The sequence below is a fragment of the Tachyglossus aculeatus genome, chromosome 13 (genome assembly GCF_015852505.1).
Source record: "Tachyglossus aculeatus isolate mTacAcu1 chromosome 13, mTacAcu1.pri, whole genome shotgun sequence".
In the NCBI taxonomy this organism is placed as follows: Eukaryota; Metazoa; Chordata; class Mammalia; order Monotremata; family Tachyglossidae; genus Tachyglossus; species Tachyglossus aculeatus.
Genome location: NC_052078.1, coordinates 6,711,119 through 6,734,579, shown reverse-complemented (window position 1 = coordinate 6,734,579; position 23,461 = coordinate 6,711,119). Strand labels below are relative to the sequence as shown.

General features: G+C 41.6%; 1 protein-coding gene across 1 annotated transcript in view; it reads left to right on the top strand.

Moving 5' to 3' along the window:
- Positions 1–23,461, top strand: part of PAXIP1 (PAX interacting protein 1) — a 50,210-nt gene that overhangs the window by 4,423 nt on the left and 22,326 nt on the right. Inside the window, exons 2-6 of the mRNA XM_038755892.1 lie at positions 8,321–8,455; positions 12,029–12,072; positions 13,556–13,619; positions 16,128–16,241; positions 21,832–22,479. Coding sequence (XP_038611820.1) covers positions 8,321–8,455; positions 12,029–12,072; positions 13,556–13,619; positions 16,128–16,241; positions 21,832–22,479 — 1,005 coding nt within the window. The remainder of the gene's footprint in view (positions 1–8,320; positions 8,456–12,028; positions 12,073–13,555; positions 13,620–16,127; positions 16,242–21,831; positions 22,480–23,461) is intronic.

The window sequence follows — 23,461 nt, the reverse complement described above, 5'->3', positions numbered from 1 at the left end:
CCGAGATGTTTGAACCAACAGGATTGAGGAATAGATTGAATAGAGTTGGTAGATTTGCTTCCTGCCCAGCTTTGCCACTTGGCTGCTGGGTGCCTCAGTTTCCTCATCGGTAAAGTAGGGATGCAGTACTTAGCTTGGAGGCCCAGTGTGGTTCAAGGATTGTGTCTTGACCTGATTATCTTGTGCTTGCTAACAGTGTTTGGCAAAAACTACACACTTAAATATTGTCATTATTATTAGTAGTTGTGGTGGTACTAAGGCCTGCAGAATATTACTATCAAAAGAGGTTTTCTGGTTTTCCACTGCCCCTAGGGGGGCCATTCCTAGTTCATCATACTCTTCTTCCCAATATTTCAAAAGTTGTCATGCACGTGCTGCAGCTTCTTAGTTTAAATGATTAACCGTATTGCTGTCCACAGTCAGTTACTACTATCTGGTAAAGAAGGTGTCGGTCTTTTATATCTCATTCAGTCCTAGAGAAATTCACTTTGGCTCAGTGCACTTTACTATTCAGATGGCGTGAGGATGAAATACTGAAGTGGAAGGAAGTAGCGTGGCCTAGTGGTTAAAGCTTGGGCCTGGGAGGCATGGGACCAGGGTCTAATCCCGGTTCCACCACTTCTGTGTGCCTCAGTTGCCTCATCCGTAAAATGGGGACTGTGAGCCCTTGTGAGATATTGACTGTGTCCAACCTGATTAGCTTTTATCTACCCCAGCGCTTAGTACAATGCCTGGCAGGTAGTAAGTGCTTAAAAGATGCCCTTAAAATACTGTCCTCCTCTTCTTGGATTTATGACAAAGTTGGTTCCTGAAAACGTCAGATAGTTTTAAGTCAGGACTAATTTACTCGTAGGAACACTGTTAAAAATGGAGAGTGATTCCTGAGCCAAGGCCAGATAGCCTGTTTTCACCATTTACCAGAAGTGTGTGCCCTAGTACATTCATATATTAGTACTGAGTTAGAGAGATTCCACAATACTGTAGCTGACTTTTACTTCACTGGAAATAAAATAGAGGCCTTGCCCCTCCTTGCAGGTGATTCTTGGGGATTATCAGGTAACATCCCGCCCTTCTGCCCCCACCAGCCTCTTGTGCTACACTCCCCCAGCCCTCTCTTTTCCTCACCTTGTGACCTATAAAATTATTTCCCCTATTCCCTGTATCTCCTGAGCACTCCTTTTCCCCCCCAGCCCTCCACCACCCACCATAGAGCTAGTGCCATTAATGAGGCCTGTGTTGTAAAGTCAGAATGGCTATGTTTACTACAGTAAGGCTGAAACTAGGGACGAAGTTTAAAATGTCCTAAGTGACAAGAACTGCCTGCATTTCTTGAAATCCTAACGGTTATCTTAGAAACAACTTATTTTATGGTTTTTGAAATAAACTGCACTCCAGCACCCAAAAGATAAACTGGATCATTCATAAACTCGTATTTTTCACATTTAAGCTGGCTACCAGAAATATTAAAAGCTGCTATTTCTCAGGTTCCGATTTGAGACTTGCACTTACGTTTTACCGTACTCAGCCTATCCGCCTTGCTACCAAACATCAGGGATTCAAAAGATTAAACTCCTCCATGCACATTTCTCTAAGTAGTGACACAACTGTATTTCAATCAGTTGGTATCTATTGATGACTAACTTTTTACAGAGCACTGTACTGTGTGCTTGGGGCGGGGCTACAGTAAAGTAGACTCAGCCCCTGCCCTCAACGATCGTATAATCTGGAATATCTAGTGAATTTACAGTCTCTTTCAGATGCAGTGCTAATAAATGCTGAGTCATTATTGGACTCCTGAATTTGTTAGAATGCTTTAAAGGTGCGTTGAGTTGATCTACGCAATATATGGAAAATGCCCAAGGGTTGATGCAGTTCAGGCAGTTCGCTCATAATGTGTGTTTTCAGAATGCATTTTGAATAGAACAGTACTGAGGATTTAGGGAGTGTCCTTCCTACAGCATGCCCCTGTCTGGATACAGTGCACTGTGGTTTTGGAAGAAATAGTTTGTGCAGGCATACGGGTGTCAGTCAAGGTGTGAGTTGCCTTAATAGGAGTGTTCTGTAAAGCAAGTTTCTTCAGCGCCATAGCCTTCAAGTTGCAGGAGAGCCATTTGAACAGAAGTTGCTTATCCTCATTTTACAGATGAAGAAACTGTGACTCAGAGTGGTCAAAACTGCAGACTATAACTCCAGAGTGAAAGGTCACTGTGGGCAGGGAACATGTTTAACAATTTTGTTATATTGTGCTCTGACATGCGCTTAGTACAGTGCTCGGCACACAGTCAAGTGCTCCATAAATATGACTGAGACACCTACTCTCCCCACTTCTTAATTCCTGTCTCTCTCAGGGCTTCTAATCCTGGGTCCCATCTGAATAGTTCTAACTACCCATGCTCTGGGCTCAATGTTTTGTCACAGAGGAGGTGCTTAATAAATGCCAACCTAGTTAGTTGCTGGGGAATCTTTCACTGAATCCCACCCGTCTTTATAGTAGATGTGTCAGTCATGGGGTGATAAGAGATTTAATCAGGGAAGGCCTCCTATAGATGCGATTTGTGAAGGGCCTTGGAAATGGTGAGAGCAGTAAGTGATCATCATCATCAATCGTGTTTATTGAGTGCTTACTATGTGCAGAGCACTGTACTAAGTGCTTGGGAAGTACAAATTGGCAACATATAGAGACAGTCCCTACCCAACAGTGGGCTCACAGTCTAAAAGGTCTAAAAAGTCTAAAAGTGATCTGCCAGATGTGTACATATTTACTATTCTATTTATTTTGTTTTGTTAATATGTTTTGTTTTGTTGTCTGTCTCCCCCTTCTAGACTGTGAGCCCGTTGTTGGGTGGGGACCGTCTCTATATGTTGCCAACTTGTACTTCCCAAGTGCTTAGTACAGTGCTCTGCACACAGTAAGCGCTCAATAAATACGATTGAATGAATGATTGAATGAAGATGGAGATGGTAGTTCCAGGCATAAGGAAGGGTGTGAGCAAGAGGTTGGCTGTGAGAGCGATGGAGGCACAGAGAGTAGGGTGGCTTTAGAAGAGGGAAGTGTGTGAGCTGGGGACGACTGGGAGAAGGAGCGCAGAGAAAATAGTGGGGAGAAAGCAGAATGAGGGCCTTACAGGCAATGATCAGGAATTTCGCTAGATGGGCAGAGGAATGGGCAATCATCGGGGCAGAGTGGTTCAGTGGAATCAATCAATCAATCGTATTTATTGAGCGCTTACTGTGTGCAGAGCACTGTACTAAGCACTTGGGAAGTACAAGTTGGCAACAAGAGCCCGGGCTTGGGAGTCAGAGGTCATGGGTTCTAATCCCAGCTCTGCCGCTTGTCAGCTGTGTGACTTTGGGCAAGTCACTTCGCTTCTCTGTGCCTGTTCCCTCATCTGTAAAATGGGGATTAAGATTGTGAGCCCCATGTGGGACAACCTGATTACCTTGTATCCCCCCCCCAGCGCTTAGAACAGTGCTTGGCACATAGTAAGCGCTTAACAAATGCCATCTTTTTTTTTTTTTTGAGGAGTGGGGAGACGCACGAATGGACGCTGTATCAAAATGACCCAGGCCGCAGAGTGAAGTATGGACTGGAGTCGGGAGAGACTCCCCCTTTCTTTCCCTCTCCTTTAACAAGAGTAGCAGCATCAGAACCTCCAGCTCCGAGCCAGATTTGTGCCATCCCACTTCTCTGAGCGGGCCACAGCTTCTCCAGGCCCCAGCCAAGCCAGGAATCTGAGAGCTGGGGGTTGGGGGTTAGAGTCGGTCAGGCTAAGAGTGTGACCCCCATGTGGGACAGGGACTGTGTCCAACCTGATTAACTTGTATCCATCCCAGCACTTAAGAACAGTGCTTGGCGCATAGTAAGAGCTTAAAAAGTACCATAATTATTATTATTGTTATTGATGTGGCAGCCACCTGCTAATTGGTCATGCATTGTGTGTCATGCACATCAATCAATCAATCAATGGTATTTATTGAGTGCTTACTGTATGCAGAGCACTGTACTAAGCGCTTGGGAAGTACAAGTTGGCAACACATAGAGACAGTCCCTACCCAACAGTGGGCTCACAGTCTAGAAGGGGGAGACAGAGAACAGAACCAAACATATTAACAAAATAAAATAGAATAGATATGTACAAGTAAAATAAATAGAGTAAAAAATATGTACAAACATATATACATATATACAGGTGCTGTGGGGAAGGGAAGGAGATAAGACGAGGGGGATGGAGAGGGGTATGAGGGGGAGAGGAGGGAAGGGGCTCAGTCTGGGAAGGCCTCCTGGAGGAGGTGAAATATGCATATCTGGTATTTTTACTGAGCACTTACTGTGTGGAGAGCACTGGTCTTAGCACTTGGGTGAGTACAACAGAGCAGATTTGTTGGCTGCCCACAGTGATCTTACAGTTTAGAGGGGGAGATAGTCATTGATATAAAAATTTCGTAATGTATAGATAGGTACACAAGGCCCGAGGGGTGAGCGTGGGGCGAATATCAAATGCCCAAAGGTCACAGATCCAAGTGCGTAGACCACTCAGAAGGGAGAGGCAGCCTGGGAAAAAAGGGGCTTAATTGGGGAAGGCCCTTTGGAGGAGATGTGAACTTAATAAGGCTTTGAAGGTGGGGAGAGTGGTGGTCTAATGTGTATGGATGGGAGGAAGTTCCAGACCAGAGGGAGACTGTGGGAAAGGGGTGTCCATGAGATACAGGCAAATCCTGATGACTAGCACCTGCCCTATTACAGTCTCTGAATAAACTTTAACTGGGCCACTCAGGGGCATTTAGGAAAAAAAAATAAAAGGAACATGTAAACTGATTTTATTCCCCTAATCTTTTTCTGAATGTCCTATTTTTAGGGAAAATATGTCGACATTACTTTTCTTTAATTTTTAGCCCAGCCTGCCTAGTTGCAACTGCTCAGAAGTTTTACACCCTCATTTTATTGCCTGGCATGTAGCAGGCTGTTTGTTTACTCTGTAGCTTGATTTTCATTTTATTCCTGTCAAAATGTTCATGCATGTTTACTTTTTAAAAGATAAAATGTAGTTCAAAGGCATTTAAGTGTTACTGAAACCCATTTGGAAAAGCCTGGAATGGTCATATGGAAGCCTCTCCATTGTTTAAAATTTTTTTAAAAAAAATTGTCCTGTTTCTTCAGGGTAAATTTGGTCCCCCAAAACAAGCGTGCCTTTCACCTGTTTGCCTGTGAGTTCAACCCGCAGATGGATTATTTCAGGAACTACACCCGGGTCTCCTTTAATGTGGGGGTCATGAACTTGCAAAACCTCATGTTAAGAAAAATGTGTGTTACAGTTTGCTTTTTTGATTTTTAGTCTCTGTCTGGACTACAGGAGCAGCAGCAGCAAGTCCCGCCCCTGCTCCATCCTCTTGACATCTCCCCGTTCTCCCCACCTCCGGATGAAATCTGGAGGCTCCAAGCCCCTTCTTTTTCCACTACTAAAACTTCTGAGGGACATTTACTTTAAACGCAGGTGATAGTTTCAGGCTTTGTCCTATCAATGCTTTCGGGGCTGCAGTGTCCATGGCGACCCGTGGTACTAACCACGCTTAATGAAATGCACGTGCGTGGCCATTTCTTGTCAACACAGCGTGGCGTGGTAGCCAGATGGGCTCACGTTGGCAGGCAAATGTTCATTCCCTGCGTTTTTCCACTGCATTATAGTCCGACCATGTAATAAAAACGCCTCAGTGCAGAAGAGGGTACTTGTTTTTGACTTTGGTGGGAGATTCATAATTCAGACCTTTCAAATTGACCATATGACTCTAATCAGTGATACTAATCTAACAACTGCCTGACTAAAATAAGCAACCCCGGAATTGAAAAATGGCTTTACTTTTGCGGAAAAAAAATCTAAACAGATTGTACAGACTGCCTCTCCCCATGGAGTAATTAGAATGTGCAAGAGTCTAAAACAGCTTTTTTTGGGTAATCTTACAGTCTATCTTTGTCTCGTTTGCATAAAACTGGTTCCAGTTAGTAAACAAAAATGAAAATTCTCTAACATTTCGAGGACATTTGAAGCAGTCTTCTACATTGCTCTGCTCGTAGTAAGCGCCAAATAAATGCGATTGACGTGTTGACTATTTCAGGTTTATATTATGGCAGATGGTTTCTCTTTCATTTGGAGTTGTGTGCACTTGGTTCTGGATTTGAGTTTTTTGCATTTAGCATCTCCAAAGTGGGTGTTCGCAGCAGTGGAAGTAATTCAGATCTTATAGAGACTCTGAGCACGGTATATTGTTTTTTGTTCTGCACATAGTGTGACCTAGTGAAAAGATCTTAAGTCAGGGAGTCAGGGGAACCTGGGTTCTAATCCCGGCCCTACCACTTGACTTGTGTGGGACCTTGGGCAAGTCACTTAACTTCTCTATGCCTGAGTTTCCTCATCTGCAAAATAGGGAATAGGTACCTGTCTGTCATCCCCTGAGCCCTAATGAATCAGTCAGTGCTATTTATTGAGCCCATACTGTGTGCATAGCACTGCATTAAGCATTTGGAAGAGAACTAAATAATACTGTTGGTAGATGTGCTCACTGCCCACAAGGACCTTCCCATCTAGAGTGTCGAGATGGTCGTTAAAATAAATTAGCAGCGATAAGGCAAATGTCAGGGGGTAAGGGTATTGTACATAAATAAGTGCTGTGGGGCTGGAAGAGGGGTGAATATCAAACTTCAGAGAGTGGGATGAATAGCAAGCGCTTAGATCCAAGTGCATAGGCAACAAAGAAGGGAGGGCAAATATGGGAAATGTGTGTAGTCAGGGAAGGCCTCTTGGAGGAGATGTGTTTTTAGGAGGGCTTTGAAGCTGGGGAAAGTGGTGGTCTGTCAGATATGAAGGAGGAGGGTGTTCCAGGTCAGAGGGAGGTCAGTGGTGAGAAAGACAAGATCAGTCGAGGTCCAGTGAGTAAGTTGGGGTTAGAAGAGCGAAGTGTATAGGATTGTTTCTGATCTGATTGTTTGGTGTCTACCCTAGGGTTTAGTACAGTGCCTGCCACATAGTGCTTAACAGATACCATTGTTAGTAATACAGAAAGCATGCTTCCTAAAGAATGGTTAAAGAAATAATAATTATGGTATTTGCACTGTATTAAGCTCTGGGGTGGAGACAAGCAAATTGGGTTGGACACAGTACCTGTCCCATAATAACAGTTATGGTATTTGCACTGTATTAAGTGCTGGCGTGGAGACAAGCAAATTGGGTTGGACACAGTCCCTGTCCCATGTAGGGCTCACAGTCTCGATCCCCATTTTACAGATAACAATCAATCAATCAATCGTATTTATTGAGCGCTTACTGTGTGCAGAGCCCTGTACTAAGCGCTTGGGAAGTACAAGCTGGGAACATAACAGGCACAGAGAGGTGAAGTGACTTGCCCAAGGTCACACAGCAGACAAGAGGCAGAGCTGGGATTAAAACCCATGACCTTCTGACCCCCAGGCCCCTGCTGTATCCACTTCGCTATGCTGCTTCAACAAAAAATACCTTCCTATAATTAGAATATTTTGGTGATCCAGTTAATACTCAGTTTGCCCAAGGCTCTTACTCTCATGCTGTGTTTTGGATAGACTGTGATGGCAGAATTCAGGTATGTAGTTCCCACACACAGTGTGGGAAGAGACTTTTGTGCACAAATGAACAAGGCTGGACACTGGGTGAATATTCCAGCCTGAGTTTTCCGTAGTGTGGGGCTCTGCAAGAATGTAAAGCCCAGGTAACAGGAAAATTAAGTGTTCCCCATTTTAATTTCTTGTTTGGCATCCAAGTTTAATCACCCCCATTTTTTTTTTGTTTTGTTTTGGCTTATGACTCAAATTGAGTTTTAAAAGGGTTTATGTAATTCATATTGGGTCAGATCCTGTGTGTGACTCAGCTCCTCCCTTGATATAAATTAGGCCCTTTAATTTACTTACAATATTCTAATATATTTTGGGAGTAATTGACTGGTTGGACCCATTAATTTGCGATTGTAATGAAATTGGTTCATGTAGACTAAAGAGGCGACATTTATATATCCATTTTAGTGTTAATGAATAATTCCTACTTCTTGAAAGTTTAATTTGTGAGTAGGGCTGAGAGATCAGTTTCCTGTTGTGCTCTCTAATTCCTTTCTTTCTATTAAAACCTTTCTTTCTCTGAAAAACTTAAAAACAAATATTTTCCCCGGGAGCCTGAATATAGTTTTTTCATTCATTTGGAGTTGAGATTGCTGATGTATGTAGTAATCTGTTGTAGCGATAATGTATGTAAATCAAGAATAAACTGCAATTTCCCTTCTAATGAATTTTTCCTTTTTGTAGGTTATTCAGTTACTGAAAGCCGGAAAAGCGAAGGAAGTTTCTTATAATGCTCTGGCCTCGCACATCATTTCAGAAGATGGGGATAATCCAGAGGTGGGAGAATCTCGGGAAGTTTTTGATCTCCCTGTAGTGAAAGTGAGTAGTGCAGATTTTGAAATTGTTTACTTCTTTTGTTTGGCTTCTTGTTAGTCACCACTCCTGCAAAGTCAGTCAGTCATATTTCTTGAGTGCTTACTGTGTGCAGAGTACTGTACCAAACACTTGAGAGAGCACAATATAACAGTACCTGTCTTCTCTTAACCCTGAAGATACCGCAGTGCATATTTTCTGGCTCCTTCATATTTATTGAGCGCTTACTGTGTGCAGAGCATTGTACTAAGTGCTTGGAAAGTACAATTCAGCAATAAAGTGAGACAGTCCCTGCCCACACCAGGCTTACAGTCTAGAAAGGGGGAGACAAACATCAAAGCAAGTAAACAGACATCAGTATAAATAAACAGAATTATAGATATATACACATCAAAACAAGTAAACAGGCAATAACATGAACAAATAGAATTATAGATATGAACACATAAACACAAGTACTGTGGGTTGGGGTAGGTAGAGAAAAGGGAGCAAGTTGGGGTGACAGGGAGGGGAGGGTGAGCATCTTTCAAAGTGCATCCATATAATGAGCATCCATGAGAGAGAATGTCTTGCATTGTCTCACCGCCAGCTGCTTTGTCTTCGAACTGCAGGACAACTCCTATGACTCTTACAGCGGAAAAAGAATTATTTTGTTGCTCAACTGATTTTAGATGTTTTCTGAGTAACATTTGCAGACTCTGTTTTTCTCTTCAAACTTTTTCCTTTTCTTTTTTCCTTTTCATGATTAAAAGAAATGAAGCAGGCAGAGCTAGCTACAAAATAGGCATGATATTGCCTCTCATTCCCCCATATTAAGTGTAATGAAGATAAGTAGCCTCTGCTCTTCACACCTATATGCAGGTGCTTTTTATAAAGACAGGGAGAGGGGCACAGTAGGAACAAGTGTAACAAGTGTTTATAAAGTACTGTGTCCAAAACCAGGTTTTAAATTTCCCCCGCTTCTTTGTCTAATTTCACAACGTATCCACTTCTGGAACAATCCAGGAGTTGCTTTTCAGCTTTTATTGCCTGCCCAAGATGGTATGATTTTATCAATTTTTTTTTTCATGGTGGTCCTTTTTTGAGAGCTCAGAGTTGCTGGGGCTGCTTCTAAGTAACCCCCTTTTACTTTCTCCTTAGGGGGAACCTAGACCAACTTCCATTCCAAGGTCTCATTCTCTTCCCCATTTTCTCTTTCCCCGTGCTCCAGAAGCTTGAATACACTGCTTCTCGATATGGTACCGGGAAGGATTGTGGAATCCCTCTGTGCTCGGTGAGGGAGGAGAACTCATACATGTACTCAGTGCCATATTTAGAAGGGGATGGGGTGGACGGGGAGAGGCTGGATCATGTCCACTTGATGACTTGCGAGGTTTATTCACCTGTGAATCTTGATCAATAGAACTCTAGACTTGGGAGTCATGATTTTTGTTCATAGATTCTCTTGGTCTCAGTTTGGCAAAGCAACTCATGATTAAAAGAAATGAAGCAGGCAGAGCTAGCTACAAAATAGGCATGATATTGCCTCTCATTCCCCCGTATTAAGTGTAATGAAGATAAGTAGCTTCTGCTCTTCACACCTATATGCAGGTGCTTTTTATAAAGACAGGGAGAGGGGCACAGTAGGAACAAGTGTAACAAGTGTTTATAAAGTACTGTGGCCGAAACCAGGTTTTAAATTCCTCTACACCCACCCTAGACCAGAGCCCCCTCTTCCCCCCACTCTGCATCATCAAAGTGCTAAAATCCATAGGGCAGAGTCGCTTTTGAAGATCAGTGGAGTCTGACTTGGCACTGGAAACCTTGAGGCTTTATTTTATTCATTCTATTTATTTTATTTGGCTTATATGTTTTGTCGTCTGTCTCCCCTTCTAGACTGTATGAGCCCGCTGTTGGGTAGGGACCGTCTCTATATGTTGCCAGCTTGTACTTCCCAAGCACTTAGTACAGTGCTCTGCACACAGTAAGCGCTCAATAAATATGATTGAATGAATTTAATGAATGAATGAATGAGGCTCTTCTGGACTTGGGTAGACTTCCTCAGGCCTCTCCAACCAGAACCTGAACACTTGGGGTTGTTGGGGATTTGAGCCCACTCTGGGGATGGGCCCACGAAAGTCCTGGGGCTCAACCTGAAGTTGAGGGAAGAATTAAACTCACTGTGCTATATGCTCTGCACGCAGAAGGCATTTGATAAATTCTCGGGGCTAACTGATTTGTAATGAAAGGTTTTATTGTAGTACGTGAACAGTACTACAGCTTGGGAAATTACTGATTTGCTGGATATTGTTTGCTGTTTGGTAGCTTGTTATGGTTCTAATTCCATTTTCATTTCAAAAGGACTAGACACGAGTTGTTTTTTTTTTTGTTACTGTTCAGCGTGGTATGTATATGCTGAACTGAGTATGCATATGACAAGTTGGCGGGATGGATGCAGTGCAGGTTGTCAGGTGCTTACTTTCTTTTGTTTGCCTTCCGGAGGGTTCTGGTGTGCCTCGATCACCTTCTGTTCCGTTTCTTTCTCCTTATTCCCCCCACCTTCCACTTGAGGTTGGCTTCCTTTGACTCCCAAGAGCTAGTCTAAGTGGCTACTTGGAGGACAATAGAAAGAAGGGAGGAAGTAGTGATGGAAGAAAACGGAAAAGCCTGAAAGTCTAATTGTCATTCCCAAGCACGGTGGTGACGGAATCAGCAAGGGTAGACTTGGAAGTGGATGTAGAGAAATCTGACCCCCTAGTAGAGACATAAATCAACCTAGCCTAAAGCCCTTCCATGTCTGCCACGAGATTTACCTTGTATAGAATAATATATCGGATAGGAAGTGCTCCTGGAAACATTAGTTGGGAGTAATATCTCTTGCTACCTATTGTAGCCACAATCTTCGTGAATTGAATTGGAGTCAGATTGCATTCTCTCCCTAGCTCCAACCCTGTGAACATTCCTTAATTAGTTGGTGTCTGTTAAGCGTCCTTTTGCTTCCCTTTACTTTTCTTCTCACCCTCTGCCCTTATTCTTTGAGTCTGGGATCTAAGAACCAGGTCTGTACTTCATCTGTGTATGTCCTTCCCAGCATTTCTTTTGCTCATAGTAAGGGCTTTAATGAGTAGTATTACTACTATTCATTCACTCAGTAGTTCAATCTAATTTATTGAATGCTTATTGCGTGCAGAGCACTGTACTAAGCGCTTGAAAAGTATAATTCAGCAATAAAGAGAGATAATCCATGCCCACACTGGGTTTACAGTCTAGAAGGGGGAGACAGACATCAAAATAAGTAAACAGACATTGATATAGAGTTTTAGATATATACACATCAAAACAAGTAAACAGGCATTAATATAAGTAAATAGAATTATAGATATGTACATATGCACAAATGCTGTGGGGTGGGGAGAGGGGGGTAGAGCAGAGGGAGCCGGAATAAGAATAAGATTGGACAGGCCTGAAAATTTATAGTCAGAAGTCCCTGCGCTTCTACTGTGGCGATAAGTATTATTCAAAATCCCTGCTTATTAGTTAAAAATACAGTCTAAAACATTATGTGCAGTATAAATTATTTAATTTCATTTTGTCTTCCAGCCTTCTTGGGTGATTTTATCTGTTCGCTGTGGAGCTCTCCTGCCGTATCCTTTCTCTTGAATAACTCATGTTTTTAAGTTTTATTCTGAATGCTACTATAGCCGACTCTTATTGAGCCAAGTGAAATATCTAGCTTGCACTTTAATGTTTGACAGGAAATGGTAACAGCAGGCTACAGTACAAGAAAAGATACAATTTGTTATCTGTAGCTCAATTGTTAATGTACCAGCAGAAGACAGACCAGAGGAGTTGAGTTGCAAATGAATGTTTTGCTAATCACTCACTTTCCTTTGATGTCTTTCTCACCCTAGTAAAATATTGTAACTTTATTACACTTTAATATTTCAGAAATGCTAATTTTGTTATAGGTTGAGTCATCTTTATTATTTGCCAAAATATTTACCACATAGTAATATTTACTGGAAAAACAATTGTGGCTTTTAATAATAATAATAATAATAATGATGGCATTTATTAAGCGCTTACTATGTGCAAAGCACTGTTCTAAGCACTGGGGAGGTTACAAGGTGATCAGGTTGTCCCACGGGGGGGCTCACAGTCTTAATCCCCATTTTTCAGATGAGGTAACTGAGGCACGGAGAAATTAAGTGACTTGCCCAAAGTCACACAGCTGACAGTTGGCGGAGCCGGGATTTGAACCCATGACCTCTGACTCCAAAGCCCATGCTCTTTCCACTGAGCCACGCTGCTTCTCACGCTGCTTTTGGAAATGAAATCTTTTTATTGTATTTCATGACCCTGTAAATGAGTCAGTAACTATAATTGCATTTTATTCATTGATCGAACATCATACAGGTGGAGGGTTTGGGCCAGTTATGCAGAGGATGAACTTGCCTTTTGGATCTTTGGCTTGAGGCAAAGATTTCCAAAGGTTTAGTGCCCTTCCCCTTGCCCCACTGGGATCCATAGTCCTCAGACCTTAAACATCAGTGGGGGAGTGCCACTGTGGGATGGAAGGGCCCAGGCCTTCTTTCCAAACTCACGAGGTGCTTTTCGTACATGTGCTCTCTTCCATAGGTTTGCCAGCAGCCCCTGGAGACAACTGCCCACAAGTGGCATCAATCCTTGTAATCCTTGGAGGTGGCCTGGGCTCCCTTCAGCCCAGCTCCGATCTGGTTCAGCCTTGGATGCTGCAATTCAAATGCCCCCATGGGCCAGGCTGGGTCCAGAACAGGACCAGGACTGGGTCCAGAACAGGAACAGGACTGAACAGAACAAGACTTTTAGACTGTGAGCCCACTGTTGGGTAGGGACTGTCTCTATATGTTGCCAATTTTTACTTCCCAAGTGCTTAGTACAGTGCTCTGCACATAGTAAGCGCTCAATAAATACGATTGATGATGATGATGATGATGATGATGATGACCAGAACCTGTCTCTCCCTCCTTTGGGCCTTCAGGGATGGTCAGGTGGAGTTAGGGGAAGACCAGTGTCCTGTTCCCATGGCTGCCCTATGATCTGCCTTTTATGTTACATTGTCAATAATCTTTAACACCTGTTGACCAGAGTGAATGGTTTCTCTCCAGAATCATGTCAGATTTTTTTTGGTGTCACTGCCTGTCTCTCCCAGGTAAGCATTATTTGGATTGAAATACATTTTGGGGTTTTATGTTTAATATTGACACACTTGGGTCTTTGAAATGATTGAAGTTTCAAGAAATTTCTCAAGTAGTATTGGAGAATCTGTGTACCAAATTAGGTGAATGTCTGAACTGTGAAGCTAATAAGGCATTTTTCATTTTTGACATTTATTTCAAACTTTATTATGCTGTCCTAAGTATAGAATACAGATTTGCATTTTGCCTGATCGGGCCATTTGTCTTTTGATTTAATTGCATAAATTTAGGAAATTTCAGTGAACAGGCAAGTAGAGGCAGTAAGGATAGTTATTTTGGTTAGACTTCTTGTTGAGCTTTTTAAATATTCTAAATAGAACAATTCTATAGACTTAATTAGAATTCAGGGTATTTTCTAACTATATAATTTAGGGATCTCCCACATAGTACTGGAGGTTGTAGCCATTTGAAAACTCTTGGGATTTGTAGACCTAGACCTGAACCATGCTGCTATTGCTTTCAAGAAGATATTTCCATTCTAGGGATTGATGGCTTTTTGAAATTTGACTGCCATAGAAGGAAAAAAGAAAAACAAAGTCCAGAGAGGCTAGTGAGGATGAAAAGAGATAGAAGAACTGGAAACAGTGTAGAACAAAATAGAGGATGAGGGGATTCTATGAAGATGAAGTGACTTCTGTTTTTCAACTCTCAGTTGCAAGATCTGAGTCTGGTCACCCCTCACACCACATTATACCAAAATCTAAGTTTGATCACATCTAAACCTGGGTAAAATTAAACCCTAAAGGTTTAACTATAACATCTTCTGGTAAATGCAGTTGTTACCAGAGTAGTCTTACTGTCCTTTCCTCCTACAGATTCCTCATTCCCACTGTAACCCGACAGGCTTACTGGGGTATTTTGGGTTGTTTTTTTGGAACCCAAAAACCTGGTGCAGAGAAGAGTTCTGGGTTTTTATGTTAAAGAATGAAGAACCTCAGGCCAAAATGAATGCTTACCTATTTTGGGAACAGTTTTCACTTAGAGTCGATTCATTAAACTCTCATTTTTCCAAACTAGTGATCAAATAAAAAGCATGATTTAAATGGATGCTTTAAATCACTATAGGCACGCCCCAAACAGGCTACTTTGAAATATTTTCTTTTGCTATTTTTATCTGATGATTTTTCTGTGATGGTAGGGAGATGCTCCTTTGGGGATTAAGTACAAGTCCAAATCCTGGTTTTACAAGGGGACGATGTAGTATTGTAGCAGTAGTGCAAATGAGAATTTAAAATTGAGGAGAAAGGATTAAAAATAATTAGGGGAAATACAGAATCTTTGCCTTGGACAGGTATGGAAAAAGCCCTTTGCACTTTTTTGTTTTAGCCGATATTACATAATCAAAAGTCTAAGTTGTAGTGATTCGTAATTTTCTATTAGTAATCCTCATCACACCTGCTTGGTTAAATGTTGATTTCAGTTTCAACTTGTGCCTTTTGACATTTTTATATGGTTCTCCGTGTACTAACTGCAGTCACTTTCAGAAACCTCTATTTTTCTCCATGCTCTCCTAGAACAGGCTGTCTTTGACTCACTGAAGACTCATTTTTTTAAGCACAGAACCTATTTAGAACCATTTTATCCAAACTAGAGGTATTTGAGCACTTACAGTGTGTAGAACAATCAGTGATATTTACTGAGCCCTTACTGTGTGCAGAGCACTGTACTTGGAAGGGTACAAGACAGTAGAATTGGTAGACATGATCCCTGCTGTCAAGGAACTTACGGTATACAGTACTATCTGCTTTCGGCTAGAAATCTTTCTACTTTGCCATTGATTCATAATTTTATGCTTTCCTTTGCAATTTGTATTACTTTCATTCTGATGTTAGATAGAAAACATGATGACATGCGGGCATACCAAAGCCAGGACCAAAAAAGGAGTGCATTTAATTTAGCATGCCTTGGAATAGATATCTCCTGTTTATTTGAAATGATTTAAGCGCTCAATAAATAAGATTGAATGAATGAATTAGGCAAGGGCTTGAATGCTGTTTCAGTACTGGCATTCACTTTACCACTTTCAAAGATGACAAATTTAAGTGTACAGTTCTGGTTGTTAGAATCATTTCATTCTATCACAGTTAATTAGTGGTGCAGAGAGAGATGTATCTAACCATACTTAAGTATTTGAAAATGCAGAACTTGAAAGTAGCCAAGATATTTTTATGCCCCAGTTTTCTCTTCCCATATCAAAAAAAAAATTATTTCAGGCACTTAAAAACAATGGAAAGAAAAATTACGTCTGAATAGTAGCCATGTATACTTTAAAAATAAAAGGTTAAATTTCATTTGTTTACTTTTTTCTTCCAACATCTTATAGGATCATTCCACTTATTAGGGAAGGGGAGTAGGCATTTGCAAAGTAGTATTTCGAAGGGTGATTCGCAAAATGTTCACAAGCAAAAGAAGGAGTGATACATACTGTAGATCTAAAAGGTTTATTTTTAACTTTCTATTAGATTTCATCTGAAGACCGAAGTGCGCTGTGGGCTTTGATTACGTTTTATGGGGGGGATTGCCAGCTGAGCCTCAATAAGAAGTGTACTCATTTGATTGTACCTGAGCCAAAGGGGGTAAGAGTTTATTACATGTACAATCCTTTTTGTTGTAGCACATAAGTGCTTCTAAATAATCAAACAATTTTCCCCTCTTCCTGAAGTTTGTCTCTTCACTTGGTCATTAGACTCAATTTGCTAAAGCCGATTGTAGTGATATATTGCAGTCTGTCATTATTTATGTTTATCAAATATTTATTTTTCCTCTGGTTTTGAGTTTTTGGTCATTTCCAAGAGCATACTTATCTGTATTTCGTATTGATTTTGTGTTTGCATTTTGTCATGATCCCACCGATAATTGTAATGAAAATGACCACCTATTCATGCTAGGTAATGATTGCTTGTTTTATGTCTAGGATATTATAGTTTAGAGGATCTTGTGGTCCCTAAAAATATATTTAGCTCCTTAAAAATGCATGTATTACATTGTTAAATCAATTAAATCAAATATAAAGTATTTTTGAGATTGGCCTTGAATATTTTACATGCAATAATAGTTAATACATAACATTATGAAACGAGTAACGACCTCTACATTACAGGCTACCGCCTGAAAACAACTATTTGAAATACTTTTTTGGGGAAAGCCATCAAATTTTTTTCTTACGACTTTTAGCTTCAAGTTTATAGAAAGGGAGATCAGCGTAAAAGACTGTAATCATTGTAACTGGGACTTGATGATTTATTTATCTACATTTCCTGGTTAATGGTTTCTAGTCAGCATCAACAACCAGGAATGGTTTGTGCTGAACTAAGAGAAGCTGGGGGAAAATGGCTCTGGCACCTGATAGGCCCCTTCTGGAATCCACAGCCCAAACCACAGTCACCACTGTTATTTGCAAGAGCGTGATGCCTTAGTTGCATTTTGGAGACTCACTCTGTCATCCCAGTCACTGTGTCCCTGCCACCTGTGGATGACAGAGAGAAGAGCAAAATGGCAGCGGAGGCTGCATCAGTAGATTTCCGAGTTCCCACTCCAAATCAGAAAAAGTTCCGGAAATGCTATAGTATCTCCCCCTCCCATGTAAGCACTGATGTTTGTGGTGTAGCCAGAAACTTTGTTCCAATAATTGTGCCATTTTTTGACACTGATGGCTACCAATGCCTGGTCTCTTTTTTCAGTCAGCAAATAGCACTTTTCTTGCACTTTTTTTTTGTTCATAAGGAAGAGATTATCATTTAAATTTAACTTTAATTACAAAAGTAAACAATCCTTAATTATGTTTCGCTTAAGAATTGGGTAGTTCCTCCCTCCCCCTCCGCCCCCCCCCCCCCAAAAACACCCACAATCTGTTTTGGATAAATTTGGGACCATTCTTCCAGAATGAGAGCGGTGAACCCTGGGTCTTGTTAGTCCTTTTCAGCTGCTGAAAATGTCAGAATATCATCTAGGGTGCATACTTTAATTGTGCCCCTTTTAGTTTCCGTTTTCACATATAATACTCCTGCTATTCAGATATAGCTATTTAGGATCCTAGAATGCTCTCTAATTCCTTGACCCTGTTTGACACACTGAGTAGTTTTCACCTCTTTTCTTTTGAATCAAATCATTGTGCATATACCATTCTTTGTTTCATGACGGGGGAAGTGAACTCCAGGAGAGGGGCTGAATTTTGATGAGAACTAACCCCCTCACTGGCAACAGAATACAGTGATTCTTACCTTTGGCCTAAAGTGCAAAGCCATCCATAACAGTGCCCTTTTGGTTTTGACATTACCCAACTAGCAATAAAAGTGATCCTCACTAGTATATTGCATTATAAGTGATTGAAAACTTCTTTCAAAGGGGAAGAAGACCTCTAGCAGTAATAATAATAATTATGGTATTTGTTAAGCGCTTACTATGTGCCAGGCAGTGTTCTAAGCTCTGGGGTAGATAAAAGATAATTGGGTTGGACACATTCCCTGTCCCACACAAGGCTCAGTTTTAATCCCCATTTTACAGATGAGGGAACTGAGGCACAGAGAAGTTGTGACCTGCCTAAGGTCACACAGTAGACAAGTAGCGGAGCCAGAATTCTAACCCATCACCTTCTGACTCCCAGTCCTGTGCTATGTCCACTTTGCCATGCTGTTTAACAGAGAACGTGCTGACCCCAATCTCCTTTTCTCTAACAAGATCGTACTTTAAGGTCTCTCCATCAGTGACTTACTCTTCCCAGCTTTTGGGTAGATTGATCTCCCCATAAACTCTATTCCTGGGGCCTAGTCCATGTTACCTCCCAGTGGGGTCCAGTTCGACTTATTGATCAAGTTTGGCCTGCGTAGTTTTTTCCATGCAAATCACCTGGACTCGTATCTGGACCGGAGGGTCAACTCTGCATGCTGAAGAGAAGCAGCTTAGTGTCGTAGGTAGAGCACGGGCCTGGGGCCCAGAAGGACCTGGGTTCTAACCCCAGCTCCGCCACATGTCTGCTGGGTGACCTTGGGCAGGTCACTTAACTTCTCTGGGCCTCAGTTATCTCATCTGTAAAATGGGGATTAAGAAGGTGAGCCCCATGTGGGACAGGGACTGTGTCCAACCCGATTACCTTGTATCTACCCCAGCGCTTTGAACAGTGCTTACATAGAGTAAGCACTTAACGAGAACTATGACTATAATTATGCCCACATGATGGACGCCACCACTGGTGGACGCCCTAATGTGGGTGTTCAAAATTTTGTGATCCTTGGGCATGGCTGTTTCTCTTCGGAGTACATCATAAGAGTCTCCTCAACAGAACCAGCCGGAACCAAACCAGGCAAGAATTGGGTGTTGGTAACTCTTAGACAGGGGCCTATCATTTAAGTGGTGTTCGAATTCTGTTTAAATTGATCCATAGTTACTTACCGCTTCTGTGGCAATGAGCACTTCTTCGTAAACCTTAACCCGCAGATGGTTCCAGGTGGAAATGCTGCTGCCATTCCAAGTAAGGAGGGTTGCCTGGCCAGGATGATCAGTCATTAAAGCAAACCAGGCCGCTTACTTTAAGTGGAGTGTTGAACTCAGCTACTGTAAGATTGTGGCGGTGTCTAAACAAGGAGAAGGAAAAGCCGGGCAGCAGAAGAGAGGAATGAGATTGAGGGATTCACTTTGGAACAAGCGACGTTGGAATTAGGGGCTACTTGATTGCATGACTGAGGAACAATCTGACCTTGTTGTCTTTTTGCCCACCTCCCCAGTGAGCATGCTGGGTTTTTCTTTCAATTATTGTAGAGTTGGTTGGTGTGATGCCCATGTAACAGAATTGATAGTCAATACAATGCTTAGGAGAAGCAGCGTGGCTCAGTGGAAAGAGCCCGGGCTTTGGAGTCAGAGGTCATGGGTTCAAATTTCGGCTCCGCCAATTGTCAGCTGTGTGACTTTGGGCAAGTCACTTAACTTCTCTGTGCCTCAGTTCCCTCATCTGTAAAATGGGGATTAACACTGTGAGCCCCCCGTGGGACAACCTGATCACCTTGTAACCTCTCCAGCGCTTAGAACAGTACTTTGCACATAGTAAGCACTTAATCAATGCCATCATTATTATTATTACTTTCAGCTCTGGGAGTTAACAGTCATCTCGCCTAGCCTGTTGTCAGACGCTCCTAGTAACTCAGCTAGGGGTTGAAAAAAGTGATATGACCAAAGTGTCTCTTGCATCATATACACATGGAAAGCTTTTCTTTTAATTTGGCTCTAGCTATTATGTCTGTTCCACATTATTCCATGCTACATTTTAGATTCACTGGCTGCTCAAAATGCTTTATTTTATGAAAATATAACTGGAAAGAAAAATGATTCCAGAGGGAAGGAAATTATTTACTCTGGTCTTACCAGGCAGAGGTCAAAACTTTCCCCTAGAAGCCAGCCTTGGGATTTATTTGTTCTGTGGTTTCTCATTATTGGAAGCAGACTCTTCACATTCTGAAAACAACTAAAGCATTATCACTCTACTCTGCAACTTCCTGAACAGCAATGTGACAGTCCTACTGATTAGAAGACTCAAATTGGCCATAAACAACAAATTGCTCCCTTTTAACTCTACAACAGGAAATGCATTTTGGTTTAGGGCCTCATTATGGTTTGTCCAGAGAGCTGTTTTCACACATGGATTTTTAGTAACTTGCAGGAAGGTACTGAGTTTATTTTTTTTCCTCCTTTTTAACAAGTGCATTGTGCATCACAAATGACCTATCAATTATCTTCTAAGAAAGTGAATATTTCATATTAAGCAACATGTTTAAGTTGAGGGGCCTCTTATGGTGATTGTCCTCAATTCTCCAGTAATGTAGGGTTTACATTCTTGATGAATATCATAATGCAGAAAACACGCCCTGCCCGAAACCACACATGATAATTTCTTCCAGTGTCACACTGGGTCTTCTCCGGACAGATACACTTTGTCAGAAAGATTTCTCTTACTTTCCCAGCAGTGTTCTATTCAAGATGTGTAGTGCAGACAAGTGTTATAGGAAACCCGATGGATAGATTTGGGGAATTTCGTATCTTTCACACTCAAACTCGGGCCAATATCATGACTTATAAAAAAATGTTGGTCATCTGTTTTTAAAAGCAAAAATCTTAAAAGGATACATGCACTAAAAAAGATGGCAGCCCTAGTTGAACTTTTAGTGAATGTCTTGCTTCACATTCAGCAAATTTTCCTCACAGGCTTGCCCCCCACCTCAGTCTTTGTTTTCCATATGTTGATTTACTGAAGTTTTTATTCCTATTTCTTAAGTCAATGAACCATGAAGTTCAATTTTACTTTAAATATATTACTAATATTCATGAAACATCTTGGTATTTTAGCATTTGTCCCTGTTTTCCCCATCCGCATGTCCTGTTGCCAAACCCTGCTCTTGGTGGTACCCCAAGCACATCTGTCTTTGCCTCCAACCTCTCCCTTGCTCAAGTTGCTCCCAGAACCTCCAACTCTCTTCTTTGCCTATGCCTGCAGGACCACAGTCTTCCCCACCTTCAAAGGTGTCATTGTCCTTTTATGTAGTTTTTATTGTTTTATCTTTCTTTGCCTTTTTGTCACCAGTCCCCTCCTCCCTCCCTTACCACCCATATTGTTAGCTTATGAGCTCCTTGGGGGCCGGGAACTCTGTTTAATTCTCAAAACTTGAATTTTTTTTTTGCCAGTTTGTAGTATAATACTTTGCACACAGGTGCTTAATAACTACTGCTATTATTTCAGTTTAAAATCCTTGTAAATCATTCAGATAAGATTAGGAAAATTAGCTGCTAATTTGCTAATTTGTAAATGCCCATCCCTGTCATAGGAAGAAACAGTCACTAAGAACTAAAGTGACACGTGATAGTTTAAGGTATTTGTATGGAGCATAACAGAAAGCAGTTTATTTACGTGCCTAGGAACAGTTACAGGGTATGCCAGTCCACAAGTAAATAATACTTGCTTTTATTCATTTTATTTGATGAAGAAGAGGTTGTGTAGATTGTTGGGCGTGACAATCTAGTGCAATTTGCCTTCGGGTTGAAATTTCCTTGTCTCCTCCTGAAAGGTTGATGCAGCTAAAGCACTTCCAGGAAGTAGTTTGATTTAACCAGTAAAAAAAAATGGTGAAGGGGAAAAAGCAGCATTGTATGGTTTTTCAATTATTTTTTGTGTTTGTTCCTCAGGAAAAATATGAATGTGCAGTTAAACGAGAAAGCATTAAAATTGTGACCCCAGACTGGGTCCTGGATTCTATTTCAGACAAAACTAAAAAGGAGGAAACGTTTTATCATCCGCGTCTTATAGTATATGAAGAGGAGGAGGAGGAGGAAGAAGAAGAGGAAGAAGATGAAGAAGCTGAAAATGAGGAGCAGGATTCTCAAAATGAGGGCAGCACCGACGAAAAGTTATCAAGCCCTGCAAGTTCCCAAGAAGGATCTCCTTTAGGTGACCAAGCGTTTTCACCCAAGTCTAACCCTGAAAAATCCAAAGGGGAATTGATGTTTGATGATTCCTCAGATTCGTCTCCTGAGAAGCAAGAGAGAAATTTGAATTGGACCCCCGCTGAAGTCCCTCAGATAGCTACAGCAAAGCGCAGGTTGCCCCAGGGCAAGGAGTCTGGTTTAATAAATTTGTGTGCCAATGTTCCTCCTGTCCCAGGCAATATTTTGCCTCCTGAAGTCCGAGGTAACTTAATGGCTTCAGGGCAAGGTATGCAAAGCTCGGAAAGACCAGAAATGATGGCTGCTTGGAGCCCAGCAATGCGGACATTAAGAAATATTACTAATAGTGCTGATATTCAGCAGATTAATCGACCATCAAATGTAGCACATGTAAGTCACTTTTTAAAAAAAAATTCATAATTGGGGGTATTCGTGATGAGGTCTCTTTTTCAATATAAAGATTTAATGTGTTTTCTGGTACTGTCATCGATTATAAATTTGCTGCCTCGAGGATAACGGGATAAATAGCTTTTCTTCTGGGAAGCAAGAAGGGGTTGTCCATTCTTGGCCTTAGAGTCAGTTTATAGTATTTGTTTAGATCCTTGCAGTGAATGCAGTTAAACAAAAAAATCATCCTCACATTGCTGACTAAAGCAGTACATCAGTCCTTACATCTTGACCTTTTTCCACTATTGGATGCACTTTTCTAAATATTAAAAGCAGCACAGAAGTTCATAGCATTGGTAGAAGAATTAATGTGAAGACAGATTAATGAGAGTTCTCCCAGTGGTTCTGGGTTTGCTGCTTCCCTGCAAATAAGTAAACTCCTAGCTTCACATGTGCAGAAAGTATTATGACCAAGTGGAAAAAACGGAGCTGGAAGCCCATTCTGAGGCAAGAGTACAGTCAGTCAGGGTGTAGTTGGGGGGATAGCCTGCAGAATGCATACAGCTGCATCCATCATGCCAGCTCTCACCAAGGTGCACTTGAATAGGAGGGAAAAGTACCAAGGTGACTCTTCTTAGCAACAAATTTTTAGGGTTAAAACAGAATCTGATGTGCAACCAGGAGTCCCTCCCACTGTGCGTGCTCTTTAAGAGTATCTTTTGAGTGCAGCCCGTTGCACGTGATTCTATATTCCGTACCGCAGATTCACTGATTCCTCAAAGTCTGCCTAAAAAGAACCACTCCCTCTCCAATTGGCCTTCAGAATCTGGCCACAACCACTGAAGCAGAGCCTTCACATATAAACAGAGCACAGGACCACTTGTCATGCCTTGCTCTTTTTTGTACCATCCAGATAGAAATTCCATCAGCAGGATTGCCTCTACTGCTGTCTGCCCTGCAGAGTCAGCATACTCTTAGTCTCTGG